Here is a 25,845-nt window from a genome sequence, read left to right on the forward strand (position 1 = left end):
TAAAAACATAAGTTGCTATCATATGCAGTGTGTCAATAAAGCGAAACAAAAGCAGCGAGATTGTGAGTTTGGTTATACATTGCAGAAGGTAAACTTCATTTGTTTATGTGTTAAATTAAGTTTTGTGACGTTGAAATTTTATGTTAATGGTACTATTCTGTGTAACACAAAGGTACAAGTTTACATCTTGAGTCATGTTTCATCACTGGCTTTAAGAACTTTCGATTCTTGATAGAAATCTTTTATGATGCAGGAACAACTTGAACTTTGTGGTAGAGGAACTGAAAAACCCACATAGGTACGTCTAATTACTTTTTGTTACGTCTTTTAAGAGGCAGTGAAATTTTTGGAACATTCTTATTTTGATCGAATAAAAAAGTGACATTATTTCAAGAAATGATGCTAGTGTCATAAAGTAACAAACGATGAAACATAGTCTTCCTTCCTTGCATGAATATTGCACATAAGATGGCGTTTTGTTCTTACAAAGGGGTAAGAGCCTATACAATTTTCAATTACTTCATTTTTTCTATTTGTAAAAGAAAATGTTTAGGCAGTTTCTGTTCTTCTTACAATCATTTGTACTGTCTGCTTCGAAATAAAAGACGTAGTTAACTATATAGAGGTCAATATTAACTTAGTCTCCGAAGCACAGGACATGAACCGATGGATTTATATAGCACGAATTTAGGGCCGTATCAAACATACGGTCCAAGCCCTGTCTCAAGGGCAATCCATAAATCCTTTGTATTGACTTGACATCTTTAACTATCGGTTTTATTATATTAAACATGTTTTTGCCATAACAACATATAAATCTTTAACTTGATTTGGTAAATCAGTCCATATTAATGAAGCAATAGTCTAGAATACGTGTGACAGACAGAGCACATACAGCAGAATAGTTCATGCGAAATTTTCTTTCTGACGTGTAATAATTTTCAGTAGTAGATTGCATCCTAATATTTTTCAACGACTTTAATTGTTTTTTATATTTGTATGCTTCATGCTTCACTGACATGGCCTTTCAAGACTATATCGTGTTTTTGTATCGTTAAACTCTAGTATAAGCATTTAATATTCGATAGAGATCGACATTGTCATAAATAAGAATCATTTTAAAACATTATCTGTCTTTTACCACAGAAATCTTCCTTTATCCATTCTTATTGGAATCCCGTTGACGACGGCAGTGTATCTTCTGGTGAACATAGGCTACTTCGCGGTACTCTCAAAGGAGGAAGTTTTGCTCTCACACGCTGTGGCAGTGGTACGTCATGGTACCCTAGAATATAAACATGACTGATAAGTTTCTGGCGATATGTGTCTAACCTTATCATCACTATCATCTTTATTATCTTAATTATATTTCTGTTAATATTCTTATTTTGTTAATTGTTTACCCTTAATTGTTGCAACAAACAAATATTCTTTAGGTATTCCATCTTTATAAGTTTACCATCGAATGTCCATTCGAGCCTCTTTCAACCTGATGCTGACCAACCCATAATTTATAATTTCATGGAGGGTTTTTGTGGAGTGGGGTGGATTTTTGTATAGGTACAGAGGAGAGATGATCAAGTTTCATTTGTACGTAAACGTTTAGTAATCAATATCAAGTATTATCGTTCGAAATGGATTTGGTCTGGTTTGATATTTTAAGGTTCAGCAACCTATTAATGTTGCATATTGACAAGGCTTTTGGAGTAAAGTCCATTGCCCAGGGAAAAACAATGGGAGCCATCCGGGATTGATCCGATAGTAGGATTCAAATACGTACACTTCTGGTCCCAAGCCTAGGGCCCTGACCACTAAGCCTCCATCGCTGCTCTTCTTTGAATAATAAATGCCGTCATCAGATTCACAGCCAACTTTGCCGACTTGACAGGCCACATGACTTCAAACGTCTTTAAAATAAGGACATTTCATCTACACATAACAATTCAGTAACTTGCTACTTTGTACGACTTCAGATCTGACATTTCCATTTTCTTCCAGACGTGGTCTGAGCGCATGCTTGGCGTCATGGCATGGGTTATGCCCATCCTGGTTGTGATGTCGTGCTTTGGTGCTGCCAACGGTTCTATATTCGCAAGTGGCAGGTACGTTCATTCTCACCCCCTTGTATATTATCGTCATAACAAACATTGTGAACATGGGTTATGCCCATTCTGGTTGTGATGTCGTGCTTTGGTGCTGCCAACGGTTCTATATTCGCAAGTGGCAGGTACGTTCATTTTCACCCCCTTGTATATTATCGTCACTTTCCATAACAAACATTGTGAACAACTGGACCGCAAACAGCGCCATGATGCGTCTGTTTCGTGATCTTTTCTCTACAGGTAACCTTGAACTTCGAACTAGGGACTTAACCATTGTATGCTAAGGTGTAGATCTGGGTAACGTTTCATCAAAATATTTGTAGTGGTTAAATAGTTACAGTCTGGATAAAGAACCAGGAAATTACCCCTGTTTGCGACCTTGACCATGTGGCAAGGGGTATGACAGTGAATGCGTGAGACTCTTTCAACTCAAGATATATAAAAAGTTAAAGTTCATTAAAATATCTTGATTGGTTTAAAATTTATAGCCTTTAACGGATAGGGGTGGCTGATTGTAGTTTCCCTTTCATGTGACCTTTACCTTCAGGCAGGGGCATGGCTTTGACATGTGATACATTGTCCTGTCTTGATACTTACTGGTTCATGTTTCATTCAAATAACATCAGCGGCTCAAAAGTTTTAATCCAGACAATGGTACAAATCAGATGTTATATATCAATTGATGTGTCATTCACTTTAGGGCATAGGGTCTTTCTATGCTATGCAACACACCGTCTATCCATGATACAGAATTTACTAAAGTTTCATTAAAACGTCTTTATGCGTTCCATATTTATATTCCAGACACGGATACAAGTCACTGAATTACATATTCCTTTGCCAATACCATGACTCTGAGACGGGGGAGGGGGGGCCTTCTTATAATAGGCAACACAGCGTCTAGTCGTGATATATTCTTGAGTAAAGTTTCATACAAATATTTCCAATGTTACAAAATTATGGACCGGATAAGCAAATGGCAACGAATGGACGTAACATAATTCGCCTGATTTTTCTGTTGGCGGACTTTATATCTAGATTTATGTGGGTGGACTTTATATCTAGATTTATGTGGGTGGACTTTATATCTAGATTTATGACGATGAAATATTATATCTTTATTACTAGCTCAGTTTTGAGGCTGGATATTGAGATATCATTCCCTAAATAAAGGCTTGCCTGGGTTCGATGCTCTCAAGTTGAATTCCATATTCTCGTGATATCCGTATTTTCTATGTACATAAAGGACATTTCACGTTTATTTAGACTGTTTCGACTACCATAGTGTAGCAAACTTGCAGCGGCGAAACAAAATACCAGGTAATAAAATTTCTTCTTTAAAACCACCCGCTTTTGCATCTTTTTATTCAGGTTAGTCCAGTCAGCGGCGATAGATGGCCATTTTCCAGAAGCTCTCTCCTACATCCAGTTCAAAAAAAGTACTCCCGTTCTGCCCCTTATGTTAACGGTGAGTATCTTATATGCAGTTCTCTCTGAATTACAAAAACATTCACCGACACTCAGCTCAAAGTCCGACATCTCATTGGTGGATGATCTGGCTGTAGCCAATCAAACGTGAGATGTTTAAAATAAAATCTGGATTGTAATGCTAGATCTTTTTGTAATATGAACCTGATTATATGTTTCATGTGACAGCATTATGTGAAAGATATTTAATATAAATTTTGTTCCAAAAGTTAAAATGTTTCCCGAATCTTGGCAAGCCGCAGATCTTCTTAGACAAGACTTGAGTAAAAGAAGTGCCATTCTTCATGTAGCATAAGGGCTATGGAAGTAATTGTTAAAGACTAAAATTTGAGTGTTTGGCACGTAAACGGGTCTTTCTTAAGCCAGAATATGTATGTACTGTAACAAACGTATACAAATGCAATAAATATTCAAATAAAATGTAAAAATTTATTGTATATGTGGCAATTATTATTGGTTTTTTTTTTCTCGTTTTACATTTACTTGTAGCTAATAATGATATGTTGTCATAACTTGAAACGGGGAAAAAAATGTGTTTTTTACAATTATAGTACGTTTTACATTGTTATATACTAGGGAGTTAAACTGAGAAAATTCGATTAACAGATCAAGTACTATAATGAGTAACAACTACTACTATTACTATCAGACTATTTACTATTTACAAAACATCTTAATTGTCATTTTGTTGACAGAAATCTCTTGCTTTAAACTACTATACCAAGTACATGACTGTTTATATGTGTCCAATAGTACACATTACCATGGATATGTGAATGTAAACGTACCCAATAATTGTACAGATCACCAGGGATACATGCATGTAAACGTACCCAATAGTACAGATCACCAGGGATATATGCATGTAAATGTGCCCAATAGTACACATCACCATGGATATATGCATGCAAACGTACCCGATACTACACGGCACTAGGAACATTCGAAGTGTATGTGCCCGACAGTACATAGTACCAGGGACAAGCGCATGTAAATGTGCCCAATAATACATAGTACTAGGGACATACACATGTAATTATGCCCAATACTTCACAGTACCAGGGACATGCATGTGGATATTTGCACAACAGTATACAGCAGTGATGAATCACATAAACATCTATTTCGGCAAATCAATGTTGATAAAGAATACTTTGAAAAATAAAGAATTCATTATTAGAATTAAACATTACGTGTATTATAAATAGATCAATATCCAGTAATGGATTGCTGTCATATTCTTCCTTGTTGTGTTGAAAACGTTATATTGGGTTCCACGTACTTTGGCATATCCAGCAAAAGAGTTTTCGGCACAATTTAAACTCGTACGGTAAAATTCCATAATGTAAGTAAAAAGACCTCTTTAATACTAAATGATAAAAAATCGTTTTGTCAAATAAAAAAGCAAAAAATAAAAAGAAGTAATAAATCCCCAAAAACGTCATTGTGTTATCTTAAGCAAATTCGTAATGACCGATATTTTAGAAGGCATCTCGAAGACCTGTCTCTACACCAGTGTGTGGAGTCCGTCATGCATCGTGCACCCGTCCGTCAAGAATTGTTGGCTACCACTATGGAATCCGTATTTCTGATTCGATTTCAATCAAAGCTGGAATGTTGGTTTATACTGTCAAAATCTGAGAAGAGATCGGTAATGAACGAGGTCAATGCATATTAATTAGGCGATCTGGCATCTGATTGACTAACTTTATTTCCAATCTGAAGGCCATGTGTCTGATCCGATCTTTATCAGACTTATCAGGTATCCATATATCATTAAGATCTCGGATGAATTTGAAAATCAGCGAGATCCACGCATATTAATGAGGTGATAATGCGTGTGATTGACGTAGCCCGTAATCCATATTGAAGCCATATTTCTGATCCGATTTTATCAAACTTAAAATATAGGCTTTAATCATCAAATTTTTAGATGGTCTCGATAATGACTAAGTTCCACGCATATTAATGAGGTAATCCTGTATGTCAATGTATTACCACTCTGGAGTTCCAGGCAGCAGTGGCTGCCACTGAAGGGTTCCAAAACGCGCTAATAACACAAAATAATTTTCTTCTAATTATACCAAGAACTGTGCATTCACGAGACTTTCGTTTACATCTGTAAGGTTTTTCTTACTTTACGCTAGTACCATTTATAGGTAAATGAATCTAAGCCGTAGATCGGTATTTCACGCCACATAACACAAAACTGGCCCCCAACACCTTATACACGAGATTATTCATCTCTCTACTTACTACTATCCCTAGAAACCCATAGGGTAAGAATTTTTACAAGAGACAATTTACAAAACAAATTCGTATTTCCACAAATTCCGGTGAATATGGTTCAGTATGACGAATGTGCCAACTAATTAGCTAATTAAATGTACTTAGTTTAACTATCTTCCCGCTAATCCCCATACTGACATAACTACTCAGATCTACCAAATCTATAACGGAGATGTAAATGCCAGATAGCACATACCCTTGGTTTACCAACATAATTAAAACAAATTGTGATCATTCGCGCAAAACCTTTAACAGTAGAACACACGCAGATAACATGTGAGAATTAATGTTATTTGCGACTTTAAAGCCCAATTATCAACAGTGTGTTCAAGACAGCGTGTCCACTTATCAAGACTAAATAGTGCAAATATTGCGACAGGTGTCGGATGCGCAGAACCGGATCTATTGTTGTGTATTGCACAGACGATCTAGTTACATGGCTTTTTAAAAGACCTATGTAAACATGTAGACCTTAACTGCCGAAGAATATGCGGATCCCGTATGTTTTTAATTTTAGCCTCTACTGTATAGAAATAGCAACGTTACGTCCAGCGGACACGCGACACGTCTGTTTCTCCATTAGGCAGCTATGCTAAGCATACACTATTTAATACAGATCCATAGTTCTGTCACGATATCCATTTATTAAAATCCAATCATCACATTTGTAAAACTCAAATCGTGATTTTCTAATATACTCATAAAAATATTTATATTTTATGATTAGGAAGAATGTATTCAGTTTAATCTTCATAGGTAATATCGTTGGTTTTTTTATCACATGGTTAGCAGCAGGGAGGGCGAACCATACAAACTTTAGAAGGTTCCAAATGCCGAAATAAGGTCTCCACAAGGAGGGGTTTCAACCGGAAATAACGTCGACTACGTTTTAAGAGGAACTCTCGGAGAGATAAGCCTCTTTGGGAGGTCCTCCTGAGTTAGTCCAAATGTGGTTTCTGGTTGAAAACCCATTAATGGCGCTTCGATTACAAAAAATGAACCAATTCGTTGACGTCGCCCTCCCTGCTGCTATGAATTAAAAATGTATGTTATTGATAATGGCCACCATTGGAGAAGCATATACCAATAGATTAGCTCGAGAGCGACTAGAAGCAATCCAAAAATTTCTTCCTGTGAGAGATTCTCTAAGACAAAAATTACAAGCGCGGAGGAAGCAAAGTTGAATATGCTACAGGCACAGAACAATTATTTAAACCCGTTACAACAGCTACTGAAAGGGCTGCGGCGGTCACTGAAAGAGCTTTTTTGGGAGATATTAAGGATGAGGAAGCTGAAAAAATAGCAGCGAGAACTAAAAAAACAAAAACGATTTTACGAGATCTTCCAACTGATATAGCTGCAGCTCAACCTCCACCCCTCGGCGAAGAAATACTTAAAGGCATCAGCGAAATTCGTACTGAAATCGCTGGCGTAAAAGAAAAACTCGCGCTTAAACCCAAACCAGTAAAAGAAAACATTAAACTGAGTGCAAAATTTAACGAAGATGTTATTAAGCAACTCAGAGAAATAAAAGAAGATTTACCCACTATAGTACTATCCAATCTGAGTCAAAAAGATAAAATTTTAAAACCAGAATATGCCACCATAGGTAATGAAAAATTTATAAAATGGATATATCGCGTGCATTACGATAAGGCGCGAGTCCAAAGTAATGATCAAAAATATGTGGATTTGTTAAAGGAAATGACACGACTTGATAAACTAGCATCAAAACCGCCACCGCCTCCCTATTCACCACCTGAGCAAGAGTCTCATCGACTTCCTCCGTTGCAGCAAATAGGACAACAAACATCTCAACCCAAATTTCCATCATATCCTGCAGAGATGTTTACCGAAAAAACTCGTGAAAATTTTACCAAATACCCATCGCCGGGTAGATTAGTCACTATTGTTGTGGGAAAATATAATGATAGAAACCAATATATGAAACCTGAATATGTTGAAAAAGTAACACCTGAGGATTGGCCTGCTGCAATATATTTTGCAGCCAATAAATCGCATATTGATTTAACCGATTCCAAATACCAAACATTTATGAGAAATGTCGAAAAAAGGCGGAGCGCAATACAGCAACAACCACAGTCTCCTGGTGCTACTGGCAGTGGTTTGGGAAGTGGTTTTATTCCCTGTCCTAACAATATCTTCAATGATGCGCAACGGCTAGAAGTCCTCATAGGAGGAAAGCGAGCTGGGAATAACTCACCGGAAATAATTAATGAAGCAGCTGATATCTGTCGGCGATTATTTCAAGATGGTATCATGGATATCGATATTTACCGAGAGTTTATTAATGAGCTCGTTGATGACTATCATAGTGACTAGTTGTTAGATAAATGAATAATTAAATAAAATGATCGTACACAGTTCTCATCGTAGACCAGTTATGGTTAGGGTGGTAAATTCACGATTGCCAGTATACAGAATGACTTACGGAAATGGATTCGGTGATGTTGTTCGGGGTTTATTCGCGAGGATGGCCCCTAAAGAAATACCGATCGCAAAACAATTATCAATAAAAGCTATTGACGTTGTTCGTGATAAAGCTCCTGGTACTATTGGAAACGTTACCAGTAAAGCATTCATGGCAATCAAGGACAGACTAGCACGATTAATACGCAGACAATCACCACCGGTGAAATTACCAAGCACCGAAGTGATGCCCGCAGATGTCAGTAAAGTAATAAATCAAGCCGTAAATCAAAAACTAGCAGCGCTGATAAATCAAGGGGCTGAACAAATAAATACAAGTATGGTGTCGGGAGTGGTCTTCGTTTTAGAGGATAACAAATTATAATAAAATGTTTAAACGCGAATCCGACACAGCGTTCGATATAGACGAACCGGTTCTTAAAAAATGAATCAGTGCGTGATTTTCAGTATTATTCTTATGGCATACAAAATCCAAATCAACGAGGGCGAATTGAATTACAGGTTCAAGACACAAGTAGATAGTTCTTGCCCGCTGAAGCGTTTATCGAAGTAGAAGGTGAAATCTTAAGAACAAATAATACAGAATATGGAGTTGATTTTAAAGTCGGTTTTGTCAGTAACGGAATTATGGCATTGTTTGAAAGCGCTGCGCATCTCACTGACGGAAACAAAATTGAGTCATTTGAGAATAATGTTGACGTGGCTACAACAATAATAGGTTTAGTAAGATATTTTGATGATTATACAAAATCAGCTGGTCCATCAATGATGTTTGCCAAGTACACTTCTGATTTTCCTAACAGTAATCCGCATGATGCTAGACAACCAAGAAACCATGCCGGTGACGCTAACGCTGATGTGGTGGCGGTGGTTCATGGTTCTAATACAGAATTTAATTTAGGTTTTCATACACGTAGACAAATGTTGAAAGGGGGTAATAGAAGATTTTCTTGTGCCATTCCGCTGTCGCAAATATTTGGATTTTGTAGAGATGTCCGAAAGGTAATTTATGGAGCAAAACATACGGTTGTACTTTTTAGAAAATCTGATGACAATGATGCTTTATGGTGAGAAGCTGGTGGTGCTGGTGATGTTGGCAAAGTATTACTAACAAAACTTTTGTTGTGGATGCTAGTAATGGCTCCGGCAATTGCTGAAGAACAGCGACTACTTTCTTTTATGGATCAAGGTGGTAAATTGTTGTTATCATGGCTTACAGTAACCACAGATAGCGCTCAGAGTACCGTTAACGGTTTATTTACATGGCGTGTAGCATCACAGCAGGAGGTTTCTGCACCGCGACATATTTTCATTGCTCTTCAAAATATTGCACGAAGAAACTCACAATTACAGAGTCACATGATATTTGATCCACTCGGTGTTACTGACGTTTCTTTAAAAATAAACGGGCATCAAGAACCATCTGAAAATATACAATTAAATTTTACTAATAATCATGTTGCGCGTGTGTATCATCGTTTGACAAAATATCTATCGCGTGATCTAAATATTGATACTGGTTTGCAAATATCGCAATTGGATTTTAGGACATATTATCCAATCTATTACTTTTCACTACATCTTGATTTAACTAGACAGTCTGTCGTTGATGTGCACTTTCGAGGTCAAGTGACAAAAGGGGCTATATATGAGTATAGAGCAATTGCTGTTATACTCAGCGATAAGGCAATGTTACTTGAAGGTGTTGGTGGCCGAATGAGAGTCGTTGATGCGCCAGTAGAAAACATGTAAATTGTTAAAACAGTGTGTAGACAATTAGATCAATCTCATTAATTATAAAAAGGTCATACAGTCACGTTTATGTCACTCTGACTCCTGGTCAGGCGAAAAAATTACAATCAAAAAACGCGAGCGCATGTGGGACAACGATAACACTAAAACAAGATCAAATTGCTAATGGTGGCCCAAACAAGTTATCGCTGACTAAAACCCAACTAAAACATTTAAATAAAGCAAAGCAAGTAAAAACCGGAGTTCACTTTGATTTCGCTCCAAAAGCCATCAAGAACATGGTTAAAACCGGTGGTATATTTCCACTCCTCGCACCAATACCAGCGCTGATAGCTGCTGCTGCCCCAGCTGTCGCAAAAGCAGCCGCGTTAGGTGTTGTTGGACCGCTGCTGGAATGGGATTAAAGAAAGCAACTGGAAAAGGATACAAAAAAAAGGACGGGGTCTAAGACTTCCAGGAACTCCGCCCTCATGGTACGGACGCGGCCTAAGACTTCCAGGAACTCCGCCCTCATGGTATCCCAAGCGCCGTTGACACCAATGTCAAATTTTGATTTGCTCGATGCTGCTAAACAATTTAAAATAAAAAAAATTCAGAGGTGTTTTTATGAGAGATCAATTACCACAACAACCGAATAATCCAGAAACTGGAATTATTAATCTCGATAACAGCTATGGTCCATGCACTCATTGGGTTGCTTACGCGATACACCCACGTGGAATTATCTATTTCGATTCGTATGGGTTAGCACCGCCAGCTGAATTTCTAAAATACGTACAAGGCACTCCCATTCCAGTCTGGTATTCAACGCTACCAACACAAACACTAACCGATCCACCAATATGCGGCCGTGAAGTAATGTGCTTGACGCGTTATCAAAATCAACAAACCGTCTCATAAAGTCGTGCACGAGTATACCGCGGACCGATTTAACATTTTAAACAATCCCTAAAAAGTAATGGTTGATATTTACGGAAGATCTCTCAGCGCAAGGGGTAAAAAACGCGACGCTATAGATTTATCAAAAATATGCAACCAAAGATGAAATCGAGAATCTTTTAACGTTATCCGGGATAGACCCAGATGAAGTTGTTATTTTTCAGGACCGATACGGAATACTAAAAACCAGCAATATCAAGTGGAATGACATAGTTCCCAGGGTTCTTGGAGCTACCCCGGATAACATCCCCGTGTTTACTGACAGCGGAAAAATCAGAGACTCAAGTATATCGTTTACAACCATCAGAGATGAAATCATACAGAGAGTTGCTAATCGCTTAAAAAATACCGGCGACACAATGACAGGTGAACTCAACATGAACGGAAACAAAATAGTAGCTTTAACAACTCCAAAATTCGACAACGACGCCACAAACAAACTATACGTCGACAACATAAACAGTAAATTATCCACGCTGCGGGTTGAGTATGACGTTCACGTAGGCGCTTTTGCAAGATTTCGCAGAAATTTTAAAAAAACCGATGAAGCAATAGATAAATTCTTCGGCACACCGCTCACCGTTGACGCAAAACTTTCTGATATCAAAACCAACATTGACATGATCAAACAAACACAGCAAGATATCGTAAGTGGGATTCCTGAGATCGTTAACAAAATTAATCTAATTAAAATCCCACCTGGAGTTACTCCCGGGCACATTACCAATATCGTATACACGGTGTCATCTGGATTTGCAACATGGTCAAAACAAAATAATACTATCAAATATACCTCAACAGTCACTGGTGTGTACAGGCTGTCTGTGATCAGTGATGCAAAATTTGAGATTTTCACAACATATCCCTGGCAACATTCCACCGACAAGTTTTCCGGGGTTGTGACTAACATATTAAATAGCGGAACCGAAGAAGAATTTATACTGGAAGCAGCCGATAAGAAATTAACCGCAACATCTTACTGGTGGTGTTTGGAATTCGTAGCTGAAACACCTCAATTGGTTACTGCGTAAAATAATAAATGACCCTGACAGCGTCAACGACAACAGAGTTAAATGTCCAGCAATATAGATACGATCAGGTACGCGAATGGCAATCAGAGTTAAAAACCCTCATCGACAAATACGCAACAAAAGTAGAGAAATATAAGCGACGAACAGTCATTGTAGACGTTGCAGTATACTCGGTATCCGCGTTAGTTGCATCCACCGGAGGAGTATTATCAGCGCTAACGCCAGTAACAACTGCAATCTCAGCAACAATATGCGTTTCATCATCAGCGGAAATCGCAGGTGTTTTTAATATAATCGCGAAAAAGATATCAACGTGCACGAGCACAAAATTGCATGATTATGTCATGCGGCTAAACACAGCAACAGCAGCATACTCAAAATTATCGTCGCTGATATCATCAAGCCTCAACGACAAAACAATATCAGATTCCGAATTCACAAACATGGCAAACACATACGCAGACTGAAAGCAGTCCGAGTCTCACCATTTGAAAACAACGAAAATGAATAATGACAGAATTACTTCAACAGATAGCCGAAAATACAAGGCCCAAGAGAACTTCAATGATAACAGTAAGCTCGACTAAACCAGAATTCAGTATTAATTTTCCAACTGCGAGTCCGGTGAAAGAAATCGCACAAGCACAATTACGAGTATATTACAGCTGGCCCAATATTAGATCAAAATCATTTGGTGGATTATCAGAAAATAATTCCTTTGTGTTTGCAAATAAAAACCGACCAGATGGGTCACCCGACTGGAACGTTGTTGGAATACCAACCGTAAGCTATCAAATCGAAGAAATCAATGAGGAATTACAACGTCGAATAAAAAATATCACCGGGAAGGAAGCTAAGATAAAAATAACAGCACATGAACCAACACTGTCATCTGCGATCGAAATAAACACTCCTGACTACGCCGTTGACATATATCAGAGTTCGATCAGAACAGTGTTAGGATGGCCCGAAATACCACCGCCGGCGCCACCGATACCACCAGAACCTAAAAGGTCTGATTATACTTCAAATAACAGATCATATCATGAAATTTTCCCATCATACAAAAACCGTTTACATGAAATACAAAGCACAAAGTAGAGCATTAGATTTACCTTCGGCGATGAGGATCGTGGAACTTGGTCTTTTATTCAGGAACAGTTTCCTGGAGGAGGATTTTTATCTCTGTATATAAGTGATATTATTGAATTTTTTAAAGAAATTAATCGTGAACACAAAACACAACTAGAGCGACTACGGCAACTCTTTCAAGAACATCTCTTTGATATAACTGGTTCACGCAGCGAAATCATTTCACGAATCGAAATATTAAATCAGCTTTTAATAGACATGGAATTTATTCGCTATATAACATTTCGGGGAGTAATTGACGATAAAACCGGCGCTAAACAAAGATTTTTAGAAGCATATTCGATAGAGCCAGATGTACCGAAGTTTAAACTTCCCAGGCATCCGTCAGTGATATCATTGATGAGTTCTTTGATGACATACTCGCACAGTACAAAAAAATAATACCACCGGCAACTATTCTCCGACACAACAATAGCTCCGAAGGGACAGGGCGACATGTGTCTCCGGAAATCGTAAATATAACTTCTGTGGTCGCGGTCAATCTAGTGTGTGATGTAACTGATGGCCGCTACAGCACGGACACAGCAGTATCAAATCAAGCCCAGAAAGGATTTGTTCTTTATTCATTCACACCAAAAGAGCCACCAGGATTTCTGATTGTGCAAGAGCCGATCAATCCAGTCTATCTACGATGTCATAATAGTCTGTTATCAAGAATAAATTTCAAACTAACTGACCAGTCTGGCCACCTTCTGGATTTGAGGAATGAAATAGTTAATATTAATTTACTTGTGAAATCCTAGAGATTTTCGATCCTAAAAATCTACGATTTTCAAGGATCTCATTCAAGAAAACAGTAAAAGAAAAATGATTCTCCTGACAGACAAGGTGGATATTTTTTTACTGTCGCTCAGAATTATAAGAAATTTATTTTTTACTGAAAATCTGTCAAATTTCTCAATTCTGATAGGGTATTTACTAGTCAAAATCATGGAAATCGACCGATTTGCTAATTCTGAAGGGGTAATTACTAGTAAAAATCATGGAAATCGACCGATTTGTTAATTCTGATAGGGTATTTACTAGTAAAAATCATGGAAATCGACTGAAATTCACAAGCAAGTATAATAATTTTATTTTTGTGCACGAGCAACAGTAAAAATATTTTATTTATATATATTTTGTGCACATCGACCGAGTTGCTAATTCTGATATGGTATTTACTAGTAAAAATCATGGAAATCGACCGATTTGTTGATTCTGAAGGGGTAATTACTAGTAAAAATCATGGAAATCGACCGATTTGTTAATTCTGAAGGGGTAATTACTAGTCAAAATCATGCGAATTCAACGGTTTTCAGTAAAAAGGAAAAAAAATATTTATTGACATCTGCAAGAAATTTACTTTTTACTGACAGGCCTTGATTTCTAATTAATTGAGCGAGTATTACATAATGTACCAACATGTGAAGGTTTTCATACACGATAAGCAAGTACTTGAAAATTACATCAAAAAAATATTTACAGAGTTTCTAGTTGGTCCAGTTGATCTGGTTATTGATGTGTACGGTAACGAGGATTTTTTTATTGACACAATCGCAGCTGGATAAACTACAGCGAGAACATATTTCTATGATCACGTGTGATAAAGATCAGATTCTAAATTACGCGCACTCTTGCATTAAATCTGATCGACTAAAGGATACATTATATAATTCATCATATTGATGCAGGTCAGATTGATATAAGTGAAAAAAAATACCTCATCAGATTGATAAAATTAAAAAAAATATTATCTAACTCAACAGATTGATGCAGGTAAAAAATATTTTATTTTACTTTCGATTTCATTTCCACGTACTTGACTTCATTTCTAAGTATCCTTGATTTCATCACCTTGATGAAATCACCTTTCATCAAGGGGTCTAACTTTCGATCGTTTCACAATCTGACATAAATTTTTTAGTTGCCTTACGCGAGTATTATTTTTTTTTTATTCGTATTCTTGAGATAATTGTGATCTAATTTTTTCAATTGCACGAGACAACGAAACAAATTCATTTATTTGTGCTTCTTCTTCCGTAGCTAGCGATTGATACATAGCCGTTTGAATTTTTTTTATAAATCTGTACTAAGCCGGCAAAATATACCGCCCTTCGCATTTAGCCTCATGCAGTGTTTCAAAATCAGACATGATTTTTTCAGGACTTAATTCATCAGATATATTAATTCCGTTTTCTTCTAATTTTTTAATAGCAACAATTACATCATTGATATTTTCGTAATTCATAATTATTATATATACCGATATTATATATTTAAAAGAAAAAATTTTTAGACCAAAAATAAACATTAGCTATTATGAGGTCCACGAGGTCATTTCAGACTTTTGTTTTGAGACTTTTGTCTTACAGAGACCTTTCTTATGGTCTTCTCGGCATCCTCATAATCGTTTCTTTTTGACCGCATTCTTTCTGAATGTTTTGTTTTTGTGGGGGCCCATGTAACTTAGAGCTTATGCATCCACGGCTACTGTTTATTTTGGGGGCGCGTCACAAACATACCTGTATTGAATTCATGTACATTACCCCCAAGATCAAATCCCAGGGGTGAAAAACACTCCCCCCCCACGATTTGACGTGGGAGAGAGATGTACATGAACGGTTTCGGCTGCCGCCCCAATTATAAAATCCTATTAATCGATACTGTCGAAATGCCCGTTACGATACTCGAACCGCTGCCTGTTGACTCTGCCGAAATGAGAATCAACCCCGCTACTGCTTGCGCCACGGTCCTAATCTACTAGTATATGTTTCAGAAATTATCATGTAGATAACTGTTGACAGAGCTCAGTTAACAATTTGCAGCTGAATTTAAGTTCTGAACTGGATTTTAATTCTAAACATTACCCGTGAAAAATATAACACCTACCTGTACTATCAATTTTTAATTTTATCAAACGCGGAAGTATTAACGCGTTGTAATAGACTGTGATGCAGTGTGCATCAATAAGACGGTTACGCCACGAACTGTATTGGCTGTAAAAAATAATAACTGTATACAGTTCTGCCGCGCTGGATAATATATAAAATAGGTAATGACATGTGTTACGCAATCTCAAGGAGTGTTGCGCAATCTCGGGGAGGGAAGTGCATCATGACTTTTACACAGTCGCTGCAGAGTTATCTCCGTTATCTGCATCTACATAACGAAATAAAATCCAGCTATTAAACTTGTATGAAAACGATGATTTGATTATTTCATCTGCAACACGTTTGACGAACGCGAGTGAATACCAAAATACTCGCCAGCCGCGGCCATTGACCGAAATATTTTCTCTTCACTGGTACTTATGTTGAGAGATCTGACGACTCTAGGAATTTTTACAAATTTACCAGTCTCTCCTCGTGCAGAATTCTCGCTCGGCGTGATAGCTTGTAGGTTAGATAATTTATTATTAAGTTTATTTTTATCTATATGATCGATCACAAGACCGTCTTTGATCTTCCCGTAAAAAACCTCGCAGAATTCTTTTCTGCAGGATTTATTACAAGGAGTTACAGATCCCACTTTAAACCACTTGCACTGATTGGTTTGAGATATTTTACATATATTATTTTTTTATTTAAATGTTTGTCTTAAATATAATATGGATGAGTTTGAGAGATTATCCAAAATCAAGCCCTGGAAAGCTTCTAGATTCGATTTTGACAGACTAACCCCTGACTCGCGGAGACGAGCCCTGACTGATCTGATTGATATTATCAGAGATGCCAAAAAGGAATTTCGTGATGATGAGGCATCTCATATGTGGTCTACATTTAAAATTATACGTAACGTTGACGAAGTCAACGTCGACTCTGGCAAGGACGCTACAATGAACGATGCACGAGCGAAAACGATTATCGGTTACCTCTTTGCTATTCATTAAAGTGATCAAAAATACTTTTTCAGAGTAAAATTTATCGCGCGAGCAGAAGCAGGTAATTGGATTATTCGCGACAAACGTGACCCTGTTCTTGCTAATGGAAAAACTGTCATACTGAGTAAAAATTCCAAACCAGGAGCGCTGACTGGGATTGATAAACCATATTATGAGCGAGTGTATCCTGTAACAGCAGTCATTTATGGAATCTATCCGATACAAAAAACCCAACATTAATGATCTTGCCCCAATGAGATTTTCATCACTGAATCGTGTAGCTGAACGAGTAACAGAACATTTTACAAATGCGATGCGCGGAAACGGTCTAACAGCGTTACGACGTGAAAAAATAAACAAATGGGCTGAACGGGTCAAGGATACCGGAGCTACAATAAACGATGTTGCCGAGTTAGAGAAAGCACTAAGATTCCCCATAACCGTAGCAACGATAACAGGGGAAGTATTATACGAATCGAAATATAAATCGCAAGGAGCTCCAATAAATATCGTTGATCATAACGCTCACGCTTGGACCAGTGCAGTCACAATATTCCCACGAGATCGAACTGTAAGATTTTACCCCCCGGAGTTTTCCGGGGAGAACTCTGGGAGAAACATGTCTGATTTTATTAATGAGATAGGTAAAAACGATCCTGTGTCAGTGTGGTTATTTTCGAGTTCAGATAATCAAAAATATGATCAATTTGTACGCGTTAACGGTGAAATATACCGTAAAGAATCTCTTCATGAAACAATGAGAAAACTTGCGCAGAGATACTCAAAAGATACTGACCGATTACTAACTAATTGTTTCACTGTCCCATCAGTTGCAGCCCACGCTGCCAGAGAAAAAAATTCCTGGAAGCCAACCCGAAGTGAGTTTCTGGAAGATGTACAATTAAGTTGTTGTGAATACGGACACGGCGGATTGTGGAATACCAAGTATAATTACAAGGAAATGATATCAGTTGATATGGTTGCGTGTTATCCAGGAAGCATTCTCGGGATGGGAGAATGTAGCGAGTATTTTAAAAGATTTGGACACCCCACGAACTCGATGACGCGAGTGGCCATTAATGGACCATTACCCGATTTTGACCTGACAGGATTCGCTCGTGTAGTGTCATTTGAAATGGCTAAGGGTCTTCATGTTCTTTGTTATGTTTGGTTTGGTCGGCATTTTAATGAAAAACGCTGGGCACCAATAGTGTTTTTACGATATATGCTTGACTGTAAAATACTGATATCGCTGACGGTCAGTGAGGCAGTCATATCATATCGGGCACAGACTGAAGTTTGGTTACCGACGCCTGAACTGGTTGATTGCGAAAGTGATGATTACAGTACATTAATTGCCAACCTCGAAGAGAAAAGAAACGCGAAGGATCTCGGTAGAAGAATAATTGGCAAGTTTACTCAGGGTGGTGCATATGATCATAAACGACATTATGCACGACTAATTATGGACGATGCTGAATACGATTTTATAATCGCTGATGCAACCGCGAGAGATATATTTGTAAGTCAAGAAAACGCTTACTTATCTAACGGAACTCGGCTGGGTACAATTGTAAGTTATACTGATGGCGACTCACCTCAATATGCTCATTTAAGATCTTCAATGCTAGCTTATGTTTCTATAAATTTGCTATCGATGATAAATAGATTCACTGACACTGCAGTTAGAGTTGCAACGGATTCGTTTTACATCAACAAGAAATACCTGAATTCGGTAACTCGTTCTACAACTGATGATGCATCATGGGGTTCGTGGAAAATAAAAGAAGAAATGGTATATGATTATTGTGAGTCCGCAGATGTTGAGATCAAAGACAGTTATTATAAATCAGAATTATCGGAAATGTCAAGTGCACCGTCTGTGTACGATCCAGTATCCAGAGACAAGACTGTTTATCTCAATGGGCCGGGAGGGTCTGGTAAGACGACTCGAGCGATTGAATTATTTCGGAATTCAGATATGATCGTGTTAACACCTACACACAGACTCGCGCGAGAGATGAAACAACGAGGGGTTAACTCATGCACTTATCACAGCTTTTTCAGATACAAGGGCGACGCATGGACTCCTGATCGAATGGGAGAGAAATACATTCCAAGGATTATAATTTGGGATGAAATATGTACGGTACCGTTAGAAACATTAAAAATATTTCTCGATTGGTTATTAACAAAACATACAGCTGTGATAATGTATGGCGATCATGGCCAGCCACCGCCCTTTGTTGGTCCATCTCCACATTTGTGGTTAAAAGATTTTGTTGATTATTACGAGGAGATAACTGATGATTATATAGCGCTTGATGCAGATTTAAACAAGTTCAAGAAATTAATCAGACTACAACCGAATAAAATTCAATGTGAAATTATGCGTGAAATAATTTCAGAGACTTCAATGAGCGACTTTCTGCAAACGTGGAGACCAAGCGACTTGATAGTGGCAAGTAAAAAGATAGTCAGAGACACACTTCAACAGCGGTTGTTTCAGTTACACAAAGAGAAATTTCCAACGTTGCTAGTGCCGTTGTGTTATAGACCAGCTGATACACGACGGCAAAATATTGACGTTGATATACCAGGACAGACCGAGAAACAAAATCTCGTATTAAATGATATTGTCACAGCTGATGTCAATGTTGTTGAAGATGCACTGCGCGCTAATAAATACCCGTGGACACTAGGATACGCAATGACGATACATTCATCTCAAGGACTGGCTATCTGATACAGTTGTTTGGATCGTTGATGATCGAATCGAGTGGTCAAACTTAGTTTACTTGGCTGTGTCCAGAGTCAGAAGAATATCTCAGCTGCGGAGGATTGTTTTGGATGAGTAAGTGATCGATGACAACGATAAATGTCATGTCGATATAATAAGAAAAAATTAACCGGTTATAAACAAAGTGACAAAAAATAATAATCGAGAATTTGACCTTGATGTTGAATTTATCATGACACTGAAACAACAGCAGAATAATCACTGTGCAAGCTGTAATTGTATAATGTTGTGGCAGTATTTGAGTAATAATCCAAGACAATTCACCGTAGATAGAAAGGATAATCGTCTTGGTCATACAAAAGAAAATGTGATGCTGACCTGTCTTGAGTGTAATCGGCGTAGGGGTGCTAGTTAAGTGATCTGGGCGGTAATTGTGTGTCCTCGGGAATTACTTGTAATTGTTCACGTGTAAATCCAGGTTCAGGAGCAGTTAAATCCAGCCTGTAGATTGCTGGTCTACCAGTAGATCTATTTATACTAGATATCTTGTGTGTAGTAATACTCCAGATAGGATCAGTCGCTCTTTTTTTACCACCTTCAAGTTCACCTGGTTCATATAAATATCTCACAGTCACATTGCCCAGTATTGGCTGTGCTGAAAAATCACGTCGTTGTACGGGTATATTTTTTTTTGGTAATTGTGTTAATAGGTTTCATGTTGGTTTTTCGAGTTATTTCATTATTTGATGCAGCTATCACACCTGGTAATCCTGCAACCCATTCACGAGATCTCTTGTCCTGAATGAATTCCTTCGCTTATAGATATCCAAATAACCGCTCAGCAAGTGTTCGAGTAAATCGCTCAACAATTGCCTGATCACGGTGAATTGCAGTATGTCCTCGTCTGATGGTGACATTATGTTGCTTCATCAGCGATAATACTGGACCCTGAAATTCCTTGCCATGATCAACTTGCAGCAGCTGTGGCCATCGTAGACCACCTCGTTGATAAATTCGTTCAAACGAAGAAGCAACCTCAGATGCTGTTTTAGTTGTTAACGGTTCTGCATCTTTGTATCTACTTGTAACATCAACTACAATTAGCGCATACTTATATGTTATCTGACGTCTTTGTATTTTAGCGGTATCATGAGGTAAAAATAAAATATCAGCCTGGTGAACTTCATTAGGAACACTGACATTGAAATGCGCAAAGTGAATTTGCTTAGGTGGTGGTTGGTAAATTTGCCATATTGCCTGTTTGGATAACCACTTTTTAGCAGTAACGCGTGTAACTTTTGCTGCTTCAGCGAGTTTACTAATCGCTGTGGTACCCTTCCAGTAACCTCTTGGGGAATAATAAATCGACTCCATTATAATTAATTACCCAGCATCTAGCGCTAATTTACCTTTAATTGCGGATTTTATTAACCAACTAGCTAACCTCTCCTTGAAAGATATATCAGTGATGGACTTTAGCGCGTGAATTAATTTCACATCTGCGAGATGCCTATCTTGTAGATTTTTACTTTTATTAGCTACATCAAGAGCATGACACGCCTTATAATAGCGTTTATCGGATAATCACCTGATTTTGGTTGATCTTGGTCATCAAGTCTGATATCAAGTCTGGTTCCTAGGCCACAGTAATTATATCCTGGAAGATGTTTTTCTCCTGGGTATTTAGCCCACGGAGTCCCAGGTTTTTTGTTAATTTTGCTGCAATATCACCTCCGTGTTGCTTTTTTTTTACTTGGCTTTATCTTTGGCTTTAGTTTATCACCTGATTTGGAAATAAATTTAAATTTCTTTGTACCGCATCGTTCACACTTGCCCGTAACCGCAGATCTGTTATTGCGTGTTGTAATGGTTGTTAGATCACTTGTTAGCGTGCGCGCCTTGCATTTCACACAGTATAAATCCATATTTATTTTATATTATTCTAATGGAATCGGCTACAAGGAAACGAGAACCAGTTAAGCATCAAGCAGCGCTACCAAATTCTGTTCGCATGATTATTATAGGTCCATCTGGGAGTGGTAAAACACAATTACTGTTGAATTTAATAATGAAGTGGATAAAGTGGGATAAGTTGTATTTGGTAGCTCCATCTGTGGACGATCAACGATGCTATGAAGTGTTAAAAGATTTTAATGAAAGTGCAAAATCGTTAAATGAGAGCGGAGATGATGTTGTTGAATTTATAACTGACATTAATGAAGCGCCAAGTATTGATGATATTGATGGATTTACTAATAATTTAGTTGTTTACGATGATGTAATGTTGGATAAACAATCAAATCCAGCTAGGATATTTTCCAGAGGTTGACACAAAAACAAAGATGTGATTTATGTAACCCAGCGGTATACACAAATTCCTAAAGTGATTAGGGATGACTGTAATATTCTTACCGTCTTTAACGGAGTTGATACTCACACGTTACGAAATATTCATCAGACCTGGTGTAGCGGTGATATGGATATAAATAAGTTTAGAAACTTCTTTTCACGAGCACAAGCTACTCCGCACGGATTTGTAACAATAAACTTACATGATCCTCGAGCACGGTATCGAATCGGGTTAGATAAAAAAAAATTAATTCATAGCAGCAGGGAGGGCGACGACAACGAATTGTTTCATTTTTTGTAATCGAAGCGCCATTAATGAGTTTTCAACCAGAAACCACATTTGGACTAACTCAGGAGGACCTCCCAAAGAGGCTTATCTCTCCGAGAGTTCCTCTTGAAACGTAGTCGACGTTATTTCCGGTTGAAACCCCTCCTTGTGGAGACCTTATTTCAGCATTTGGAACCTTCTAAAATTTGTATGGTTCGCCCTCCCTGCTGCTTGGTTACAATCATTACTTACTGCGATATGGTTTGAAAACCAACGATAAGACTTATGTATTCTTGCAGGCGATGATAGGAATTTTAATGATCTTACTCGGTGACTTGGGAAGTCTGATAGAATTTTTCAACTTCACTGCGTGGATATTTTATGGTCTTACCGCAGCCAGCACAATCATTTTACGATTCACTGATAAAGATCTCAAGAGACCATACAAGGTAAGCAACCCTGTTTATGTAACTCATTTTCATTGTCAGATTCAAATGTTTTGAATCGGCTGAGCATTATCATAAAATGACAGTCATTCAAAGACTTGTTTTTCCATGGTAAACTTTTTTAATTTTGCAAATCCGATGAAACATCACAGGCATCACACACAGACATAATCATTTAAGGAACATATCCCACAGGCATCACACACAGACATAATCATTTAAGGAACAGATCCCACAGGCATCACACACAGACATAATCATTTAAGGAACATATCCCACAGGCATCACACACAGACATAATCATTTAAGGAACATATCCCACAGAAATCACTCACAAACATAATCATTTAAGGAACATATCCCACAGGCATCACACACAGACATAATCATTTAAGGAACATATCCCACAGAAATCACACACAAACATAATCATTTAAGGAACATATCCCACAGGCATCACACACAGAACATATCAGATCAAACATCTAACTCGATTTTATATAGTCTCGGCCATTTTTTTTTTCTTTTTTTTTCCCCACACCGTTTCGTTCTTTTCTTTCTGTCTCTCATAATATGGAAATAAGAATGATATTAATTTATTATTTTGAAACCGTGTTCCTCGATCTTAAGGGTTGTTATGAAAAGTAAATATGCACATTGTTTTCTTCGTCTTCAGTGCCTTACATGTCAAAACAAGTTGACGAATTTGGTAGAACATGTAGTTTCCCCAGTATTTCATGTCTATTTAGGGTGATATGTACCGCCAGTACTTCATGTCTATTTAGGGTGATATGTATCGCCAGTACTTCATGTCTGTTTATGGTGATATGTACCGCTAGTACTTCATGTCTATTTAGGGTGATATGTACCGCCAGTACTTCATGTCTATTTAGGGTGATATTTACCACCAGTACTTCATGTCTATTTAGGGTGATATGTACCGCCAGTACTTCATGTCTATTTAGGTTGATGTGTACCGCCAGTACTTCATGTCTATTTAGGGTGAAAGGTACCACCAATACTTCATGTCTATTTAGGGTGATATGTACCGCCAGTACTTCATGTCTATTTAGGTTGATGTGTACCGCCAGTACTTCATGTATATTTAGGGTGAAAGGTACCACCAGTACTTCATGTCTGTTTAGGGTGATATGTACCGCCAGTACTTCATGTCTATTTAAGGTGATATGTACCGCCAGTACTTCATGTCTATTTAGGTTGATGTGTACCGCCAGTACTTCATGTCTATTTAGGGTGATATGTACTAAATAATAAAATTTTACCGTTTCACATAGGCTTACCATGTGATGCACGTTTTTTAATCACTGTCATATGATGGGGTGTTTTCTAGTCAGTCACGTGAATTAAATTAAACGGATGGTTTACTAGTAATAGGTAGGACAAGGTCACTTTGAACGACTGCACTTATTACACTTCAGTTCCCAGCAAAGATTACTTAAAATAGAGACTAACTTTACAACGACTGTCACGGACTGTAAGACTTAATACAAATGAAACTTTGGAGACAAACACAAAACAATAAGGATTCTGAAAGGGTGAACAGACAATAGGGAAAAGCAGCCTTAAATGATGTATGTGTATTACTGTCTAACACACCATTTAATAACAATAACCATACTCGTAATTACCTCACTTGACTGAAATATCTGAAAGTTCTTTCTCTCTATAATTTATTTTTTCCAGGTGCCTATAATTATCCCCATCTTGGTAGTGTTGGCTTCAGTATACCTGGTACTTATCCCCATTGTTATAAATCCACGTGTAGAGTTCATGTACGTACTTATATTCCTCTTCAGTGGATTCATCTTCTATGTGCCTTTCGTCTATTTAAAATACAAACCGCCATTTTTAGGTAAGTACTGCTAGTCGTCTTAAGAAATTCTGGATCTTTGATCTCTATCTTTCACACACACAAACATACATACACACACAAGCACACACACACACATCGTTTCATCAAAGTACACTTGGTTATACTAAACTTACATAGTACAGTTAATATCGAAATATAACTTTTGTCAGGCACTCGTGTATTTTGGTCCGTCTAGTGCCTTTTTTGTAAAAAAAAGAATAAATTATATATAATAAGACTTGGAACATTGATATTGTAATGCTATGACGAAGACCTTGAAGTCAATTATATGACTGGTATTCCGAATGGGATCTACATTCATAGCAGACTAACGTATTAATTGACTCAATTAATTGAACTTTAACTTGTTATATTAATAATATCGTTTATTTCAGGTACTTTGTCAAAGTATATGCAGATGATCCTTTTGATTGTTCCTCCGGATAGAAATTAATATATGGAAATAATCAAACCAATAGTAAATCTGGATAGAGAAAAAAAAAGTAATTCTTCTGTACTGAAGTAATATAAATAATGACAGATCGTCCTTTTGAGTATTCCGCCGGAAGAAGACTAATAAATTAAGGAACTTTAACCATAAAAAGATGAACGGAAAAGACAATAGCTGAGATGGGAATTGTTAAAAGTATTCCAGATAGTCCTTTTGAACGCTACGCCATGGAAAAAAAATCATAAATTAAGATGGGATTTGTCAAAGGTATTCCAGATCGTCTTTTTAAATGCTACGCCATGGAAAAAAGCTGAATGAAGAACACAATGTCCGTTTTCTATTGGAGTGACTATTCTTCGAATCCAAGAAATTGTAAAGAATTAGAATTGTTTCTCTTGTTATGTGCTGTACTATATATAAAAATCTGCCCTGTTCAGAACTGATTCAGTTATAGCTGTCCCCATTAATGACAATGAGACAAAAATCAAAACCCTACTGAACAGAGAAAAAGAATTGAGGTGGGATGACCATGCACTGTTCATTTCTGAAATTGCGAACAACTATAATCTATATTTAAAAGTTAGAGCTCATTGCTGCCAAAATCATTTTACAACGAGAATTTTCATTTCAAGACAGCAATCCCCAAAATATG

At 37.5% G+C, this 25,845-nt stretch overlaps 1 protein-coding gene across 1 annotated transcript in view; it reads left to right on the forward strand.

Moving 5' to 3' along the window:
* LOC149787361 (b(0,+)-type amino acid transporter 1-like) overlaps positions 1 to 25,196 on the forward strand; it is a 54,797-nt gene extending 29,601 nt beyond the window's left edge. The window contains exons 6-12 of the mRNA XM_089976092.1: positions 254 to 298; positions 1,147 to 1,270; positions 1,999 to 2,102; positions 3,474 to 3,570; positions 22,723 to 22,872; positions 24,574 to 24,742; positions 25,138 to 25,196. Of these exons, the coding sequence (XP_089832218.1) occupies positions 254 to 298; positions 1,147 to 1,270; positions 1,999 to 2,102; positions 3,474 to 3,570; positions 22,723 to 22,872; positions 24,574 to 24,742; positions 25,138 to 25,196 (748 nt within the window). The remainder of the gene's footprint in view (positions 1 to 253; positions 299 to 1,146; positions 1,271 to 1,998; positions 2,103 to 3,473; positions 3,571 to 22,722; positions 22,873 to 24,573; positions 24,743 to 25,137) is intronic.
* The last annotated feature ends 649 nt before the right edge of the window (positions 25,197 to 25,845 follow it).

The sequence above is a fragment of the Sinohyriopsis cumingii genome, chromosome 12, assembly GCF_028554795.1.
Source record: "Sinohyriopsis cumingii isolate HCF-2022 chromosome 12, ASM2855479v2, whole genome shotgun sequence".
Lineage (NCBI taxonomy): Eukaryota > Metazoa > Mollusca > Bivalvia > Unionida > Unionidae > Sinohyriopsis > Sinohyriopsis cumingii.